Source organism: Lutjanus erythropterus, chromosome 5 (assembly GCF_056507025.1).
Source record: "Lutjanus erythropterus isolate fLutEry1 chromosome 5, fLutEry1.hap2, whole genome shotgun sequence".
In the NCBI taxonomy this organism is placed as follows: domain Eukaryota; kingdom Metazoa; phylum Chordata; class Actinopteri; order Lutjaniformes; family Lutjanidae; genus Lutjanus; species Lutjanus erythropterus.
Genome location: NC_139321.1, coordinates 33,052,085 through 33,072,876, shown reverse-complemented (window position 1 = coordinate 33,072,876; position 20,792 = coordinate 33,052,085). Strand labels below are relative to the sequence as shown.

Genomic DNA, 20,792 nt, shown 5'->3' with positions numbered 1-20,792 from the left:
ATACAGTTTGCCATAATGAATGCAAATTATAAAAACTGTTGTGAAAATGGAACAATTACCAATAAGGCTTTTTAAATTTTTCCATGCCATCTGTGTGCATGAAAAACAATCAGAGTTGCTGCTGCTGCTGTTGTTCTTTTGTATTTCTTTCTTATTCTGCCGTTAGAAACACTGCTGTCTTCTCTTTTAATTATTTGCGTTTGGAAAAATGGATGGAGGCTGTGTTCTTTAATCCAGGTCACATCCTGAGGAGGCATTATGTTGCTTGAGAAGTCAGACTGACAGTGCTATATTAAAAGAAGTACAGTGTCATTTTGCATGTTGGCAGGCTCACCTTAAAGCCTCACTGGCCTTTACAAAGATCCTTTCAATAATGGATAAGGCAAAGAGCGTCGCAGTCTCTTCCCTCTCATTATGATCCCATTTGATTACTCGTCGATGCTCTTTTCAAAAGGTGGGTTAATTGCGCACTCTGATTGTGAACTAACCTGCAAGTTAATAACATCTTTCCTTCAGGGTAGCATCATTATAAGATATAAGCCTCATTAAAATAAAATGATGATTTAATAACTTTCCCTTACGATGACCCTTATGAGGATGTACTGTTATTTTGCCGTTATCTGGGAGATGAAGATATCAGACACTTTGACTTTATTAGCCATCTATAGACACTTTCATTGTCCACATAGAATAACAGCGATTGTATGCAGGGTTCAGGAACAACAGAATTACAAGTAACAACAAGGGTATTGTGTTACAGTTACAGTTTAAATTGGTGGTCTTCTGAATACAGTTATTCTCTTAAAAATAGATTACTATACAGGATTACTTTGTTTTTGTTTTATTTGCTCTAAAATTCATGTGAAGCATGTATTTCCAATACACAGATTATACAGTATAATGCACAATGCAGTGCACCTGTCACACATCAAATGAGAGGAGATACACAGACAAGGCAATGAATGCATTTTTGGCATGGAAATGTTACAGTTACAAAATACAAAATATTACTACATTTAAGGTCATGAAGGTGGCAGCATTACAGTGGATCAACCAAGCAGCTTTCTGCATCAAAACACTCCATGTCTAATTAATAGAGGCACCTTGGGTGTTGTACGCCGTACATATTTAAAGCTCCCAGAGGCAATTTTTGGCTATTAAATTTGATTTGGTTTGCTTGTTGTTACTTTGGCTTACTAGCTGGCTACTTAGCCTAGCCACATTAGTCCCTCCCCTTTTTACTCTGTGCTCCAGTGACAGTACAGCAAGCTCAGTACTTGGTACACTTTCTTTTTCTGTTTCCAGGACTTATGCTATATGCTCAGGTTGTCTATGTCAAAATGAAAAACACATTTTGGAGATTGTTGAAAGACTTTGTTGGAAGCCACATATTCTCATATTAACTTAGCTAATGTCAGCAAAATTCTGCTAATCTACATCAGTCTTTAGCTTGCTAGTTAGCTTGTGTTTTGCTATTATTAGCAAGTTAACTAACATTTTGCTAACATTAGCTGACTTATGATGCGACTCCATATGTCACCTCTACAGAATAAGGAGTATGTTGATCAAGGTATTGGAGCACAGAGCAAAAGAGGGATGGGACTTAGGAAGAGTCAATTAATTTATCGCTAATTAGCCATAAATACTTTATTCAACACATGATTCACATTAGTCCTTTGACATGTGTGGCATGCACATGCTGCTCTGCTGTTTGTGGCCAAAGGATGGCACTCACCTTCATTTAGTAAACTTAATGCTTATTATAGGAATCTCTCCAGTGAAGTCTTAAAAATTGAAATGTTAGAAGTACCAGACCTTGAGATTCAATAAGGTACCTGTACATGTCAGGGTGTGCCACCTCTGACCACTCGGTGGGGTCATTCTTCAACTTTGAAGTAGCTGGACTGAAGGGAAACTCACCAACCCCTTTTTCTTTATTGTTTTCTCTGTAACAGTGCAGATTGGTGATTTGCAAAGATGTAGCATAATTCTTCACCTGAACAGCCATAGGAGATGGGCTGTTAATAGCTCAAAAGCGACACGTTTTTCTTATATTATGCATTTAAATTGGCTTCTGAATTTGTATTCAGGAGGAAAGTACCTGGATGGGTTGCTCTCATCCATTGCCAAAAGCAAGTGTTAACAACATTCTCAGAGTCAGGGACGCAGACAAATGGGCTCTGCAAGATGATTTTGAAATATTCCAAAATCTAAAGTATGTAGGAAATGTGACTTAACATGAGTAATCTAATGGAAGATGTTACAAATTACATCTCGGGGCACATATTCAGTAACGTACAGTGGAATCAGCTATAAGAGTCGCCCTCTTAACACTGTTCTTACTGTAACTATGAAGAGGTCAGTGCATACGTCAAAGTGGTGAATTGGTTATATTCTGACTTAAATGGATTTGAGGAATAATCGTAGTATGTAGGGTTTTTTTTTTGTTCAAAATTTCTCTTTGGCACTTTCTAAAAGGCTTGCGTTTCTTATCTTTTCATCGTTATAACCAATTACATCGCAATGAGTTGGACCCATTGACGTGAGGGCAGCCATGTCAGATGCAGTATAACTGCTGCACCCAGTATGTAGCACATTCTCTCCCAGCATGATTACACATAATGTTGCTTTCATTATTGCTTTATTCCTCACACAGCACTGCTCTTCTGCGGCTTCGCTCCAGCTCTGAGAGTTAATTTTTCTTCCTTTTCCTGCCTTCGGAAGTGTCTCTTCCTCCAGAGCAGTCTTCTAAGTCAAAATATCAAAATTTGACGCGTTGATTATGCTTTTTAAGGGGTGTTGATAATTGCCGGGTAAAGAAAGCAACTGTCTCCCACCATCCACCACAAACGCAGGGAGGCTTTTCTGTGTGAAGAGGAATCACATTATGTGCAATGATCAGTGCCTGGGGGCCACATCAAACACAGTCTGAAAACCTTTCCAGAGGAGATAGAGGCAGGCCAATTTCACAAGTGGCTTTTTATTGGTTGATTGCACAGAGGCCAAGTTGTTATCTAAATCCTCAAACTACTTGGGCAAAATAAGAAGTGCCTTGTGAGTGTTCAGGGTGTGCAAACTTACCCCTCAGATGAAAGCCAAAGCAAAATGTTTACAACCAATAGTTTGCCAGGATTATGGCTTAAGAGACTAAGTGTAAACAGAATGTAGTGGCTACAAAGTCGACTACTGACAAACAGTGTCATTGCTAGTGCGGAAAAAACGTATTATGCCAACTTTGATTTCAGTGTTTTCACTTGAAGTCACTGCTTGTATATTCTTTTAACGGATGAACAGGTTTCATGCCCCTACAGCCTACTTTCAAATAAATTCAGATGACACATGATTTTTACAAAGTATTTAAACTGTACAAATAAGTCACATACAATATAACTATTTTTCATATCATGCCAGACTTCAGACTCCCTGTTACCAGGATCATGTTGTAGTCTAACAAGCCAACCTCCTGTATATTGAGGTTTAATGTTGAGTGGTTTAATTTAGCCTTTTGCATAATTATATTCACGCCATATTGGAGCTGTTGGGCTAATTAGTTGGTAAATAATTTGAAATCAAACATGGATAGTGGGTGTCCACTCTGCCCATCAGGGGGAGAGACACTGATGAGCAAACTGACCCATGATTGCTTGATTCAATTTGAGCCAATTAAAACAACATCAACTGCCATGTTTCCGTGGAGTTTCTGGCTACTGTAACTCAGAGGAGCTTACAGGAGAGAGCACACTCAGGACCATAGCTGTTGTATCCAAAATCACCGTACATACATATACTGTATACGGTATGCATTTGTATTCCTGTTATTTTTTGTGCAAGGACGCATGAATACTGCTCAAAATGTAACCAGCAAAAAAAAAAAATGCTGCAGGATGTGAACTCAAACTTGAGAGCTTTGTTGTTGATGTTTTCCATAAAAGAGAATCAATGAATAAATAAATGTCGGGCTTTCCTTTTAAAATTACCTCACGGTGTATATTAAACAAGTTTCCTGTCCCAATAGCAGGACGTCAGCAGAAGGTCATTATTTGTGGACTGCATTGCCACAACATTATGGCACGATAGTCTAAACTTCAGTAATCAATGCAATTATCACAAATAGTAGCCTCTTTTTCTGGTTTTATTATTTAAGTTTAATGTTTTCAAATAATAGTTATTGTATGATTGTTTTTGTTTTTGTCTTTAAATGGCCTTTAAAGTAAAATCATTTTTACTTTTTTCATGAATTGTGGTTTTTTTTTCATCTTTTTATTGCACACCCATAGTTTTTGTAAAATAAAAATAGCCATAATCACGTCAATTTACCACCTTTTAAATGGAAATACTACTAACTTAAAGGAGCAATATAAGCTTTAGTTATGTTTGCTAACCTATGATTGGACAGGTACTGTTTAGAGGTGGGGCTTAGTGAAGGATCAATTGAGTCTCAGAAATGAGTACTGCAGTCCAAATAGCAAGTTGGAGCCATTAAATAGGTTGAAATCCTATTTAAATACGAGCTTGTTGTCAGAGAATTTCAACTTGGCATTTTCCTCCATCTCTTATGACATATCATGGTTTTATAATTTACTACAGCAAACATTTTACAGAGGTCTTCTTTAACTTTGAAATTGCACATTTGCTTGTTTGTCACATGCTATTATCACCACCTTGTGCATTAGAGATTCCACTTCTTTTAAATAATATGTTCCTGTAGACCTTTTTGACAGCAGTGATGTTGTCAGGAAATAGATTAAACACAGGAGTGACCAATGATAATTAAGGTCCTGTTACATTTAGTCCAGTGATCCAACATGCACAATAGCAGAACCACTTGATTGAACAGAATCTTAATTATTATCATTGCTAACTGGTTTCTCTACTATTTCTTGTCAACATTACTGCTGTGGAAAAAAATCTATTGTCTAAATTCAGCAACAAAGCCCTATAATCATCCAACTGTAATTTAAAGATCCGCTCATGACATATCTCAACATACAAAACTGTTCTGCATTCAATAATAGTTTGTGTCTGATATGTTTTTTCCACAAAATTACCCAGTTAAAAATTCTTAAAACTACAACTACTTTCCCCCTTCAGCTAATGAATGTGAAAACAGCCTTCTTCTGTCAAACCCTGCACATACATGTTTTGCACAGTGAAGCTCAAGCATCCAAATAAAGCAAAATAAACAATGCATTTTTTAAAATAATTATGAATTTTTGTTGGGGCAATGCATGACATGAAAAGCATTGACACAAAATCACATCAATTAGAGGTATGCACACAGGAAGCAAAATGAAAGCATCATGGTAAGGTTGTGTGATACAGAGAATACAGAAATTCAGCGATGACCCGGGGAAAATATCAGTCACCTGCCTGGGGAGCGATTACAATCTCCTATATACAGTAGCTCCACTCTCACCTCTAGATTTCTGTCTGATAAATCCCCTTGTAGAGATCAGTCACCACCAAGTCAAGAATGCAGAGGTCAAAGCTCCATCAATCTGACATGAGATGTAGCAAATACAGCTGCGTTTAGCATGAATATATAAAGTGACGTTCAAAATGAGGTAATATAAGCCTTTTTTCACTGAAAGTGTTTCAGAGATTTGAGGAGGGCTTGTTAGTGGAATCATGATTAACGGTGCATGCAGGGCCGTGTTTTTCCACTCTGGTAAAGACAGACGTCATTCCTACTCATCCGCTTACTAGTTAGCCCCGGGCTGTGTTGAAAAGTAAAGAGCGGCATCATGGGATGGAAGAGCTCTGTACATTTTCATATGGAGATTAGTTTGGTGTGGGAATAGAAAACCAAATGCATGTTACAGTAGAAAATGAGCAAATATGTACTCATATATTTGTCATAGTGGAGGAGTAAATCATAATTTAATAGTCTGGAGTGTTGCGTAAGTTTGAGACTCACATTGGGCCACTTGTATACATATGCTCAGGATGATGGCATTGCGCAGGCGACCTCAGCACCCTGGCGAAATAGCTGTTCACTGATTTATGCTGAGTCAGACACCATTAGCTGTTATCCTCCCCCTCTCAGGATCCAACCCTGCACTAATGTGGGTCAGGGGCCACATTATAGAAACACCTTCACCGTGCAGTCTTATCTCATAGAGCACTGCAGGATTTCAGTAACACGGCTGTTACTGAATGTCACTGGAAGTTTCCAGAATATTGAGATAAAATGGAAATGCTGGGGAAAATGATGGAAAAAAAAAATGTATTTACCCTGAGGTCAATTTATTGATATTCATTGTATTCCAAGAGCTATTTTTGACACAGTTCAGAAGTTTGAGCATTTGACTGTGTAAAATTATTATTAACTGAGTTGTGTGGGAGATTTTTAATTTTATTTTATGGCTGTCCCAGCAGTGGTGTTTCCTATAAACCTTTATGATTGAAATGTCATCTATAGGCCAAGTAGGTAAAATTCAACTTGGTTGCTAAGAGATGCATCTTTGGTAATTTGTGTAATTAGTATAATTATCTCATTATCCGGTTAAATGAAGAAGAAAATCAAAAATCATCACTTGCCAGAGTAAGTTAAATATAATGTTATTGAAATGTACTGTGCATATATAATATAAGAAAACATTTCTAGCCCCACTGTCATGCCTTTATCAGCATACTGTTCATTAATAACATAATCCTATCCTACATAATCCCTGCATCAATCTTACTTATAGCATTGACGTTGGCTTACAAAAAAAACCAAACAGTAAGTAAGTAAGTAACAGTAAGAAACACAAGCTTGTTCTAATGAAAATGTAATCGATAGCACATTCAGTTTCATAACAGTTAGATACCTTTATCCTGTGGGGGTGGGTGTTATTAAGTGATGGGGGAGGGGGGCTCACATCAGTGCTCATAAAAAAAACAAACCAAAAAAATTACAGTATTTTATGAAACATTTGGGGCTTCTGGATTTCTGGTCATCACATGGATTTAGACTCTCATATAGTTAAATTAAAAGCAAAATCATAACCATTTCCATTCTTTGGCAGTTAATTGGTTCATTATGTTAATTACTCAAATTGCCCAACATGCAGCTCTTAGCAATCAAGCTTGATCTCATCTGCTGAACCTGTCGATAACATTTTAATTATAGAAGCTCATAGGAAACAACTTTTCTTGGTTTCATATAGACCATATAAGGGTTTCCAGTATGGTCTACTAAGATAGTTTTTTGTAGATATACTGGTTGTCTTTGCTTCATCTCTGTCAGTGGTTCTCAACCCTTGGGTCAGAATCCCCAAGGGGGTTTGCAGAGAAGAAAATACAATAAAATGTTGTGGCAAGAAGTAAGGATTGAGAGCCAGGAAGCAGTTCTCAGCAACATCAGCCCCATGAAGACATTCAGCATAACGTTCAAGCGCCTAAAAATATTGTTGTTGTCAGGCAGAACTATTACTAATTGAATACAGTATATTCAAAGTTAGCTGCTCTTTTTAATGCTTTTCAGTGGTTAAATATTTGTAAAACCAACAGACAGATGAACTATAAACCAGCACAAAAATGACAATAACTAACATCAACATGTTCTGAACAGACAGACACTAAGGAAAACATTAATTGGGTAATATTTACAGGTATTTATTGGCAGAATATTGGAGAAATGGAATATAATATTCAAGCATTTTGTATAGGTGTTAGCATTGTTTTCTTTAATGAATAATTAGATGAAAATAAGAATTGCTGTGTTTTTCATTACCTAAGAACGAGCCGTCTACAGAGGACACAGGACATCGACCTTCGAGTCCACCATGTTTCTACAGTAGCCCAGAATGAACAAATCAAATTGGCTCTAGATATGGTCGTTTCACTTTTTCTACAGATTTGCATTTCGTAACATAAAATAGCAAACTTGATAAACTACTCAGTCCAGCAGTAGGCATGATGGGAAATGAGGCCATATAGTAGACAAGGGAACGTTTTTACATTACATCGCCTGTAGCAGGGATATAATTTGCCTTAGAATAGTTTTTATGGAGTGAGTTTATGAGAGTCAAAGCCATAGTCCTCGTGTCTGAGTTTCTCTGACAGAGGTGGGGGTGGGAGTTTGAAATTGTCAACCTGATTATTCAGAGGGATTGTGCTTTGAAAAAGGTTAAAAACCACTGATCTCTGTGATTGGTGAACATCAGCATAAAATGAATCTATAAAAAAGCCTGTGTTGTTGTAAGTAGTAGAATGAAGGTTGTTTGCCACCATACTTGGACCTTGAAATCAGATTGTTTACATTGTGCCAGTTATCCATAATAATCAGAAATGTTTACAGAAGTGCAGCCTACACAACTAATAGGATTTTTCTTTCAAGGCCAAAAAACAAGGTAGAAACTATAACCTGAATGTTACATAGCTAACAAAATTTACAATCCTGTATTTTGTATTTCCTCTGGAAGAACATAAGCAGCACACAATCAGTCAGTGAGCAGATATTTATTTTTATTTGTGAATGTTGCCCTGGGGCTTCTGCTTAATTCTGTGCAGCACTTGCTCCTGCACGGGACACACTTCAGCCGGTGCTACTGACGATGCACTTGCATTATGGTTCTCTCATTGAGCAGCACCCAGGTGAGAGGGTCACATCACAGGCTCACTCTTACTCTTGATTACACGCTGTTACAAAGACATCCAATGATTATACTGATTAGATACCTCTTAGTAAACCATTGAATCATATGGTTCTGAAATTCCTGTGACCAGTGTGTGTCTGCATAAGGCAGCTATTATGAAGAAGCTACAAAAACACAAGGACACAAGAAAATCTCCTATATTGAGATGTGTGCATGTATGCATATGTGTTTGTGTGTGTCACAATTACAATAGTTAACTGAACTGTTTGAATGCTGATAAACAATAAAATTTAATGTGTTTTTTTTGCTATAGTATTGAACATTAGGATTGGGTATTGTTTAATTTTTTTTTTATAATGTTGCCAGTACACGACCAGAAGCAATTTTTTTCAATACTTGACTATGCTGAACAAATAGGAGTGCAGTGGATCGTCGTTGGTCCGTTGCCCATACAGATCACGCCTCACAGTTTGGCCCGTGTGTTGGCTGCAGAGTAAATGAAACCATCATCGTGTGAAATACAGTTTTACCGTTGCTTTTACTTTTTAATGTAATACTTCCCTCAATCTCAACGCAGAGTTACAGTGAAAAGGGGAGACAGACGCATGCAGTGTTTCTCTCTGCAGCGCATCTCTCTGTGGCAGCAGAGTGTAAAAGAAGTAAGAGTGACTCGGCCAGTTTGTGGTGGTGCTTATTGTAACTTTGTTGATACCTGTTGTCTTAACTTCCTCTCGCAGCCCTGCTCAGCTCAACAATGCACCTTTGTGTCTACCTGTCTGTGACAGTATGCCTGTTGATTGGCTATTACTCATGACTTCTACCCAGTCAGATAGTGCTAAGTTTAGTAGTGTATGATACTGTACAGTGTATAATTATCTAATATATATTCAAAGTATACTGTTGAATATTATTATTATTATTATTATTATTATTATTATTATTATTATTATTGTTGTTTTAGTTTTTTTATGTACTATTACATTACCATGGTGGTGACTACAGACAGTGAGGGATCAAAGCCAAGTGCCTTTTTTATACATAATTTAACTGATTCAAAAAAAAAAGATACGATCCATGACACTGAACCATGATACAATATGAATCATGAATTTTGTGATCGCTGGCACCCCTATGAATAAAAATATGTTAAATATTGGGTTAACACAAACAGCTATATAGGAATTATTCTCCCTACATAAACTACAACAAAATCAGAAAAAAAATATTCATAATTTTACAAACCTCAATTCCAAAAAACTTTTTGATCTATATAAAGTCAATTGAATTCAGTACAAAGACAAGACATTTAATGTCCAAACTGATAAGATGCATTATTTTTTGTAAACTCATTCTGAAATTGAAGCCTGGAATATTTTCCAAAAACGCTGGGACAAGGGTATGTTTACCACTGAGTTACATCACCTTTTCTTTTTAGTATTTGTGAATTCAGGATACTAATTGTTTATTTATTTTATGTTCTGAAAGTGACTGTGCAGGGTCTCTGTTGTGGTATTTTGTGCTTCATATTGCACCACACATTGTCACAGGAGGCAGGTCTGGACTGCAGGCAGGTCAGTCTAGTGAATGAACTCTTGTAACACAGAATGTGGCTTGGCATTATCCTGCTGAAATAAGCTGCATAAGACATTATCTGGACGGCCTTGTGCCTTAAATGCAGAGATTTCTCTCTGAATCTTTTAATGATATCATGGATTGTAGATGGGGAAACCCTTAAGTTCCTTGCAGTTTGAACATTCAATATCTTGCCCTTGTACTGTATTTAATTGAATACAAGTCAAAAAATTTTGGAAATCATTGTGTTCTGTCACTACTTACATTTTACACAATGTCCAAACTTTCTGAAACTGGAGTCTATAATTATTGTATTCTCAGACGAAGTATCAGTGTCAAGATTAAATACTCAATTAAATACTCGATTTTGATACTAGATACTGACAAATATTGCTCTTGCCCTTCAAAATATAATGCAGCAATCTATAAAAACAAAACAATTAAAATGCATGTTTTCTCCATATTGGTTCACAAAATGTAAGATGGCAATAACCGAAGCAATAATGGAGCCGTTTTTGTGAAGACAGGTTTAGGCAATTAGCATGTTAGCAGGAATGTTGGGCATTATATGGAAAGGTAGTGCTTTTAACGCGGGGAGTAAGGATTTAACACTACATTTCAAATCAACTATTAGAAAGCTGTTGAACACTTAAACAGGCCGATGCACATTTGGCAATGTTTTTCACGTCAGCAGCAATGGAGAGCCAGCCATATGGTGTCTACTAACTATAGCAATAAAGCTTTATAGCAAACGGGAGGCAAGGGAGACTAGAGATACAAAAAAGGAAAAGAAATCTATGAAAATCAGCAACTAATAAATTAGGGCTAGGCAATATATCAGTATCATATCACTATTTTGTTAATAGATTAGATATTTACCTCAGATTTTGGACATTTTCCTACCATGATATGTCATAAGTGTTGTCTTTTCTTGGTTTTAAAGGCTGCATTACAGTAAAGTGATGACATTTTCTTAATTTACCAGACTTTTCTAGATGTTTTATTATTTACCTTTACCAACTGAGTCATTCTATCCATATTACTGATGATTATTTATCAAAAATGTGAGAGCATTAATATTTTGTGAAAGCAACAATTATCATCCCTAAATATTGTTGCAAATTCAATATAAAGATATTTGGTCAAAAATATTGCTATTTGAGTTTGTTCATATTGTCCAACCCTAACAATATGTTAGTTTAGAGAAAATTTGAAATAGATTCAAAATATCAAGACTATTTATAAGCCATATCGCTCAGTCCTGTAATAAATATATATGAATTTTATTTTTTAAAAAAACATATTGTCCAGTGACACACATTAACAAAAACGTATAAATAAATGGAAATATTAAAAGACTCACTTAACCCATTGCCTTTGTTGTTTGGTTTGTTAAGATCACATCGGTGCAGTGACTGCCTGCACTTTGGTAAAAAAATAACATGTCAGATTTAGAATTGGTATGAAAACAGTTACATGTCTCATTTCATTTTGCACACTGTTGCACTTGATGTTGTGTTTGAAGTTTTGTGTCACTCGGAGCTGACACATGGGTGCTTGGTTCCTTTCAGTTTGAGCTTCAGATTTTCCATATTTTGGCAGTTTCAGTAGATTTCATAGGTTTGCATAATGTTTCTCTTCACATGGGCATGCCATCGTATTATCTTTGCACCATAATCTGTTAGCATATTAAGAGCCTGGGGAGAAATTCAGATTATTCCTCTCATCGTTTAAATTTAGCACAGCCCATGACACACCAAATGAGGCAAGGATGGTTTGCAATCTTTGCAACCTGTCACCCAGTCTGTTTGTGGCGAGCAGTGCATTCAGGTTATATATCTGTGCTTATCTTCCACTGCTCATGTGATATATACGAGTAGGTGCTTATGTGATATATGTATGAGTAGGTCTATGAGCGAAAAAGAAAAACAGCATAACAAATAGATTTAAGATCAACCAGGTTGTAATGTAAATGTTTGCCGAGGCTGCATGAAGAGATACATGAGTCACAGGTACAAAAATGCCACACATTTCTCATCTAATTTATGTATGTACACATAACATAAACAACATAACATGATCACTTAAAATTAAGTGGGTCAATTGTAATCTTTTCGATCATAAAAGTACAGAAAGTAGAATATTTATGGTTCACACTTTACCTTAGCAATCCTGAACAAACGTAAAAACACAGACACGTGTTTATTAAGTGGATGTTAAAATGGATAAAACATTGTTATGACAGTAATATTACTGATTTTTCTCTTGTTTCAAAATTACTATTACTGTTAATTTTAAACATGATGACTATATTCTTCCAAGACTGAATGATGCCCTCCAACAATTCTAACTTGTTTATTGGGTTTGGTCACACTTATCCATGAACTGCATGAAGTGCCAAGCATTTCTTTTCCTTTAATGATTTCTTTCATTCTGTCGCTTTAGCCTGTTTGGACTTGCTTCTTCCAAGAGATTTTTTTTTTTTTGCATTTTTTAATATGTCAGAACAAACAAGTGGAGTGATATAATAGGCAACAAAAGCTGCACTTTTTATTTGACAGTTAATTTGATTTTGGTGAAAATCAAATTAACTGCCTACACTCAGCAGGGAAGCTTTTTAACCAGCACTGTTGTGCCTTGATCAGTATCCCGTGGATAAAAGGAAAACAAAAGACAGCAGATAGATTAAAATGAGGATCGAACAATGGAGGAAATTCAAAATATTTGGAACCCAGCAATTCAATGTGTCTGTATTTGAATGAGTTACTAGATGGGAAAAGGATGGCCAGAATGAGACATTTGTGTGCCTCGAGGTTCATCCAATCTGTTGTCATACCACACCAAATTAACATGTCATCAACTAATTCTACAGCAACTAACTAACCCGTTTCTTTCTCTTTGTTCTCTCTTCACTTTCTTGCAGAACCGTGACAGAATGGTCGACTGTATGAGCAAAGTCATGCTGCACACGGTCGTCTCATGCTGGCAACCATTCCTGGGACTGGCCCTCGTGGCTGTCTTTGTGGGTTCTACCCTGGGATGTCCCTCGCGCTGCGAATGTTCAGCGCAAAGCAAGGCAGTTGTCTGTCACCGCAAGCGCATGCCCAGCATCCCGGACGGCGTCCCAACAGAGACCCGGATCCTGGACCTGAGTAAGAACAAGCTGACAATGATCAACCCTGATGACTTTATTAACTTTCCTGGGCTCGAGGAACTTGACCTCAGTGGAAATATTATCAGTTATGTTGAGCCTGGAGCTTTCAACGCCCTGTTCAACATGCACTCGCTCAGTCTCAAGAGCAATCGTATCAAACTCATACCTCTGGGCGTCTTCACAGGCTTAACAAATCTTACCCGACTGGATATAAGTGACAACAAGATCGTCATCCTCCTGGATTACATGTTCCAGGACCTACACAATCTAAAGTTTTTGGAAGTGGGTGACAATGATCTGGTTTACATTTCTCACCGTGCATTCAGTGGACTTTTAAGCTTGGAGATACTAACCTTGGAAAGGTGCAACCTTACAGTTGTACCCACTGAGGCCCTTTCCCACCTGCACAACCTGGTCAGCCTCCATCTACGATACCTCAGCATCAGCACTTTGCATCCTTACTCCTTCAAAAAGCTGTTCCGACTGCGGCATTTAGAGATTGATAACTGGCCGTCCCTTGACCACGTGCCAGCCAATACCCTGCACGGCCTCAACCTGACCACTCTGTTCATAACCAACACCAACTTGTCCTCCTTCCCTTACCAAGCCCTGAAGCATCTGCCCTACCTGACACACCTCAACCTGTCCTACAACCGCATCCGGCACATTGAAGGGGGGATGCTGATGGAACTGGTTCGGCTTCAAGAGCTCCATCTGGTCGGAGCTCAGCTAACTACCATTGAACCGTATGCCTTCCAAGGCCTGCGGGGGCTCAAAGTCCTCAATGTTTCTCACAACCGACTGGATACACTGGAGAAGGGTGTTTTTCAGTCCCCTGAGGCTCTGGAGGTTCTTCTGATCGACAACAACCCCCTGGTGTGCGACTGCCGTCTCATGTGGATCCTACAGAAAAGGCATTCCATCTTCTTTGGGGAGTCACAACCAGAGTGCAGCACACCTGAGGGCATTCGTGGCAGGCCTTTTAAGGAATTTAAAGAGACTCTCCTGTCTTACTACGTGACATGTACCAAGCCAAAAATTCGTGAGAATAAAACTCAAACAATCACTGTGGATGAGGGCCAGCAGGCGATGTTGCGCTGCAGTGCTGAGGGGACGCCAAGGCCCACTGTGTCCTGGTTGTCCCCGCGTCGACGAGTTTTGACAGGTAGGAGCCATGGTAGAGTAACCGTCCACAACAATGGTACACTGGAGATTAAGTCAGCAGAGGTACAAGACAGCGGGGTGTACCTTTGCCTTGCCTCCAACACTGCTGGGAATGACACCCTGATGACTTCATTGGCGGTGAAAAGTCTGGGATCGCTGTATGCCAACAGGACCCAGTACTACACAGATCCCAGCAATACCACTGCCAATGGGACAGCCGGTGGCACCCTCGGTTTAGACCTAAAGACTATTTTAGTGTCAACAGCTATGGGTTGTTTCACCTTTCTGGGAGTGGTCTTGTTTTGTTTCCTGCTCCTTTTTGTTTGGAGCAGAGGGAAAGGAAAACATAAAAACAACATAGATGTTGAATATGTGCCTCGGTCAAAGTCTAATGGCACTAACGTTGACTCGGCAGAGGGACAAGCCGGTCCTCGTCGTTTTAACATGAAAATGATGTGACTTCTTTCATAGATCCAAGATTCTGGATTGTGGAAATGCCCAAAGTACAATGTATTTTTTTTGAAAATCGGACTACTGAACTTCCCACTGCTGCAGGGAGAATGGTAGTGAAAACATTTGGGGCATCAGAACAAGACGAGCAGTACCGTAAATCACTGGATCTTGACATAATGCTTGGATACTGTGTTTCACATACCGAAAATAGCAGTAGGACATTCTGGGGCAATTTCTTCAACATGTACGAGGAGTGAAAACTGTTGCCGCCATGAGGACCTGAAGGGAATACGTGTCATTTATCAGCTTTTTGAAATTTATATGCCCAAAAACAAAAAACACTTCAGTTTTGGGTTGGATCTACAGACTGAGCTGAAACATGTACAGTACAAATTTGTATCTAAGCTATTAACCTACTTTGTTTAGTCTTGCGCCATGCTTATTCACTGAACAAATCAATGAAACAGACCATAATTTCCTATGTTCGATACTTTGCATATGTGTACCTAATGCTTCATTATGTACATTTATGTGCATATTCATTCAAAAGAACTCTTCATAGCAATATTCATGGGATGCATTAGCCAAAATTGATATACCCCATATGTTCAGCAAAAACATTCTTCAGCCTTTTGAAGTTTCCATGGATTCAGGAAGGGCTTCTACGGTGATTATTTGTCCCTGCTCCCCCAATTGACTCCTAGATATTAATAAATATATATTATTTATCAATTAAAAAAATAAAGAAAAATATTTTATTTATGAAAAATGTCGAGAATTTTACAAAAATCAGTCCTCAAACACTGTTCAGGATCTAGCATAACACTTCAATCATTATAAAGATGACCCAGTACTGGTCAAAGTACATACATGAACCACCTTTCTGTCCTATTTTTGTCTCTTTTTATTACTTTAATTGTACCTTTGCTGGTTGGCAAACTACATGTGTCAATTTTACTAAAGTGACATTTGCATAATTTTCCCCAGTAGGAAATTTGGACTTTGTTGTGGTAGTTTCTCATTTTGTTGTTGAATCATTTAGATTGTGAAAACTTCAAAGTAAAAGTTTAAAAAAAATGTATGTGAAATAAATGAAGATGTATTTGTACCAATGAGTCTGACTAAATGGCTACTACGTAATGAAATTCTCTTTTCTTCAGCCTCACTGATGGACATTTTCTTTTGAGGAAACTACATGATTCTGTCAAGAAATAAGGAATTACATCTTAATCATGAAACTAAGTATACAGAAACATCAACAGGCAAAGTGACATATCCACCACTTGGAACAACATAAAAGTTTATCAAAATATGAGCCATGCTATTACTTAAATATACCGTTCTTATATATGGAAATATACTGTGTATGGGATAATGTACAGTGAGCAGGTCATTATTGTGAAATAAAGCCAACAGGGTGACAGAGTGGTGGGGGTCTTGAATAATGATGAAGATGTTTATTTCACAATAAAGACCTAATACATGACTACATTGTTACTTACCAAAAAAATCTATAATTTAGCGCAAAATATTAATTTAAAAACAATTTTGTGAATTTAAAAGTTCTTTTATTGCACCTCCATTGTCCATGATCAGAATTGCTTCCATAGCAACGGTCTGAATTGTCTGCCATACAAAAACAACTGACGTTAAAATGCTGTAATTGACCAATCAGAATCGAGTATTGAACAAAGCCATGTAATAAAAAGTATTAAAGGATGATGACATGTTACAGCGATGCGCAGCTGTAATTCTTCACTATACAGTTAATTCACTTAGATAATAGAAAGTATGTTAGAAAACTGTATTTCTAAAGTATTACTAAACATTGATTAAGTTTTTAATAATTTGGGCAGTCGGGCAGTATAAAATGTAGCCTACATAGCAATACAATACTACATACATAGTGTGTAGTATTAAAATCATAGCTAAATTTCAAACGATGTTGTTATATTTCACTTGAGTTACCATAATGGAATGGCTACATCATATTTTAGTGTATTATTTATATTTACATTACACTTTTCTCTAAAAATACATTGAAATTTCACTCTAACTCAGTAATATTGTTTACATTTAGAATTTCTTTAATTCAACTACTTATATATACAAACTGTGCGTTCAAACCTAAAACTGGGTTGGAACCTCCTTAAAACTTGCTTTGACCAGTTTCTGCAAGAGCAGTTTGTTGTCTCCTGATTGCACAATAAAAGTCCACTGCTGCTTACTGTAGTGTTGAATTTTGAAAAAAAAAAAAGTGTGCAAACTAAGCTTCTTGTCGATGTCATCACTGATTGTAGATTGCAGCAGGTGGTGTATGTTTACAGTATCAAGCTGCTGACGCTTAAGAGAGCTTTCACAGTGCCATCAACAATCTGGGGGTCGGTCATGTTTGCAGTACTGCCTGTAGACGACACATCCAAACACGCAACAGTTCCTGATTGTTTGCTGCCTTCAGATCGAGTCACATTTACTGTGTTCACAAGAAGAGTCCATATGAAAGCTGCCTCTTGTGTTATTCATGAGTAACCAAATATAAGTGTGTAAGAATAACATTTTTAACAGTTTTTCATTATTTGACTTTTATATTAAATTGGTTGAAGGGGGACATTATAATTGCTTATATATTTATGACAGATTGGTATTTTGATCCAACAAACAGATTCAGCGTCTCATCCATCCTGTTGTTTACATCCCAGTAAATAGTGGTGCATCGCTGATCAAACCGTGAAGTTCAGATTATATTCTTTACTAGCTGTATTTCTTGCAACTAATTTTCAGTGTATAGAGTACAAAAGAAAAACATTTTGTTAAAGCTTGACCTCCACAAAAAAAAAACAATATTTAGCTTTTGATCATTTAGTTTTAACTGGGTAAAAAAACTTCTTTTAACAGTTCATGTTCAGCTAAGAAAACATGCATACACATACATAAAATATGAATCATCTTTCCTGCCTCACTGTTTCTTGTATTGTTCCTCTAATTGAATTGTACACACACTGAGCTAAAATGTATTTAAACTGCAATACATAAACCGCTGTTTCAACTGCTCATCAACAGATTGTGATCCAGAGACATGGTGTTAATACATACATGGAGTGTAGTCGTGATGATATACACCACTTTCTTTCTGCTGACATTAACAACTGAATTTACTTGGATGACACATCAGATATTATTGGCTTCCTTTTCTCTCTTTATCTGATGTTTTCCAAAGCATGAATCTCTTGTGCTGCCCCTCATTTGTGCACTCTCACTAAGATCCACAGAGTATATTTGGTTTCTGAGCCTGCAGTCCCTTGGGATGCTTTAGAAATCGGAGCACCAAATGCTACGACTATACTCCAAAAATACAAAAGAAACAAGGTTACCTTTGTAGGTCAGCGATGCCCACGTCCAGGCTGTTCATTTAGTCAAATTACATGAAAATTGTTTTCCTCGCTGAACTTGTGAGAACGACTGCATTCCTGTACAAATGAGGTCCCTAAAGTACAAGCAACTTTTTCTTTGCTTGTGTATTCTGTCCCAAATCCCACTTAAAGAAATATTCTTCCCATTATGATGGTACTTTTTCCTCTTAAGAGATCTAAATGTCAGCCTTTCATCTTATAAAACTAGCATCCTTCTCTATAGGAAAACATACTGATTGTGTTTACATGCACACGAATCAAAGATAAGTGGGCTAATAATTTTCAGTGATGGTTACGTTGCCAAAAGAAATCTGACAGCTGGGATACACTGACATTATTCTGAGTAAAGAGGTGTATACAAAGCTGTTTGCATTTTTGTGTCTGTGTAACTTGCATTTCCATGGTGATATTCAGAATAATAATTTTTATGCAGATCTCTTCATACTAATTGACTGCATTTTGATTGGTTGTGCATTTGGATTGTATCTGAAAAGCTGTTAGCGCTGTTTGGCTGTTTGTCCCCCTCTTATCAGTTATTGACTGATCTGACCACTCATATTTTCAGACTAATTAGTGAGGATAATTTGACAAAACAGATGGGAGTCTCTCAGCCTAAAATGACTAATGCATTTCTATTAAAATAGAACAGTTCTTGGCTCGAGCTGCATATGAAAAATTTCAAAGACTGACATATCGCTATCATCACTCTCAATCTATCAATTAAAACTGAAAATGACATGCAGTCTCTGAAAGGTCAGACACTTCAAAACCTTTGTAAATTCCATTAATTACTGAGTATAGCTACAAACTAATGGTATTTTTTGTGGTGAGTTATCAAAGCTGTTAAAATGTTAAGTTTTTACACATGGTGAAAGTGGAGTCAAACGCTCCCTAGCCCCTCAGTTTAGGAACATCTGGTTTATTTTGTGATTTAGATTCTTTTTTTTTCTCTAAACATCACAGAAAGCATCAAAAATAAATATGAAATCCAAATAACAGGAAGGGAACAAGAGTCTACAGCCACACTTGGAGCTCTGTGAGGTTGTACTTTACCATGAGTGAGGATTCTTGTTTTTTCTCAGTTATGTCGATGGGATTGTATTTCTTTTATTATGTGTGGTTGGTTAAAGGAGAAGGATTTGGGCTTGTGCAGAATCACAGTGGGTCAACGACAATACATTTCTCTGGCTCGTTCTTTTAGATATGAGCTGGGTTAGCTTGGTGTAGATCAGTGACTGTCTCAAGGTCCACCGCACTTAATGTAATCCCTGCACCTCCTTTTCCCATGTTAATGAGGGTATTTCTGTCCTCTATCATAAACATGCCGTCTTTCATCATCCGACCATCCATGTTTGCTGAGATGTAAGCTAGATTTAGCCTCGGTCTTTTAGCATTAATGTTATGTCATCTCTGCAGCTGTTAAGTAACTTTACATATTTGATACACTTTCACAGGGTTCTCATTTGAAAATGTGTCACATGTTAACATTAAAAAGTCAGCTGAGAATGGACTTCTCAGCTGAGTCGAGGAGTTCAAGCTTTAGCAGCAGCTCACATTAGCCAGCTACTCTACTTCAAATCTGCTAATTATGGGGTGCCGCTGTAGCTCAGTTGGTAGAGCATGAGCCCCATGTACTCAGGCTGACAGTCCTCTGCAGCGGCTGCCAGTTTGACTCCCACCTGTGGCCCATTTGCTGCGAGTCATCCCATCTCTCTCTCTACCCCCTTTCCTGTCATACCTTCAGCTTTCTCTATCAAATAAATGCCACAAAAATAATCTAAACAAATCTACCGATTACAGCCTTCATTTTAGCTGAAAGAACCCATTGTTGTCATTTAGACCCCGTGTTTCAACAATTACTCCCAATGTCAATGTTAAATCTGCCACTGTTACAGTAACAGTGACTAAAGAGGGTGGGGCTTAACGAAGGGTCAGTTGTGTTGCAGATGATTATTAGGTTTAAAAATAAAAGAAATGCTGGATTTAATGTGACTTCTGATATAAACCACACCCACCTCCTGTGTTCTATCTGAATACAGATAATTTTTTAATTCATTGTCTATTGAACAGATACAAATAATGAAACTCTATGGATGGATTGATCGAACCAAACACATCCCTGTCCCCAGAGCACCACCGCTAGAAGCACACAGTTTAGTAGTAGTTGTTGTAGTCTTGTGAATATTCAGATAGGCTTCATTCACTACCTTAAAAGAATCCTTTAAGACACTGTAAGGATACAAAACAAAGTCCACCTCCACACACACACCCACCAACAAAAACAAAATCACAGACATGGTTTTGGATTGGCTGCAAATGAATTAATGAATAAGCTGTGTCATAAAAAAAGAATGTCAGCTACGGATGAGAAGAGCTTATTTTTATCTCTCTAGTCTGTGTAAATACACATATCTGCAAAACAACTCCAAGGAATGAAAAAAAAAAAAGTCTACATTT

At 37.4% G+C, this 20,792-nt stretch overlaps 1 protein-coding gene across 5 annotated transcripts in view; it reads left to right on the top strand.

The window, feature by feature from the left end:
• Window positions 1-16,051, top strand: part of lingo2 (leucine rich repeat and Ig domain containing 2) — a 308,406-nt gene extending 292,355 nt beyond the window's left edge. For all 5 annotated transcript variants that reach the window (XM_084719682.1, XM_084719683.1, XM_084719680.1 and 2 more), the window contains one exon: window positions 13,078-16,051. In XM_084719682.1, the coding sequence (XP_084575808.1) occupies window positions 13,090-14,931 (1,842 nt within the window). In that variant the 5' untranslated portion in view covers window positions 13,078-13,089 and the 3' untranslated portion in view covers window positions 14,932-16,051. The remainder of the gene's footprint in view (window positions 1-13,077) is intronic.
• The last annotated feature ends 4,741 nt before the right edge of the window (window positions 16,052-20,792 follow it).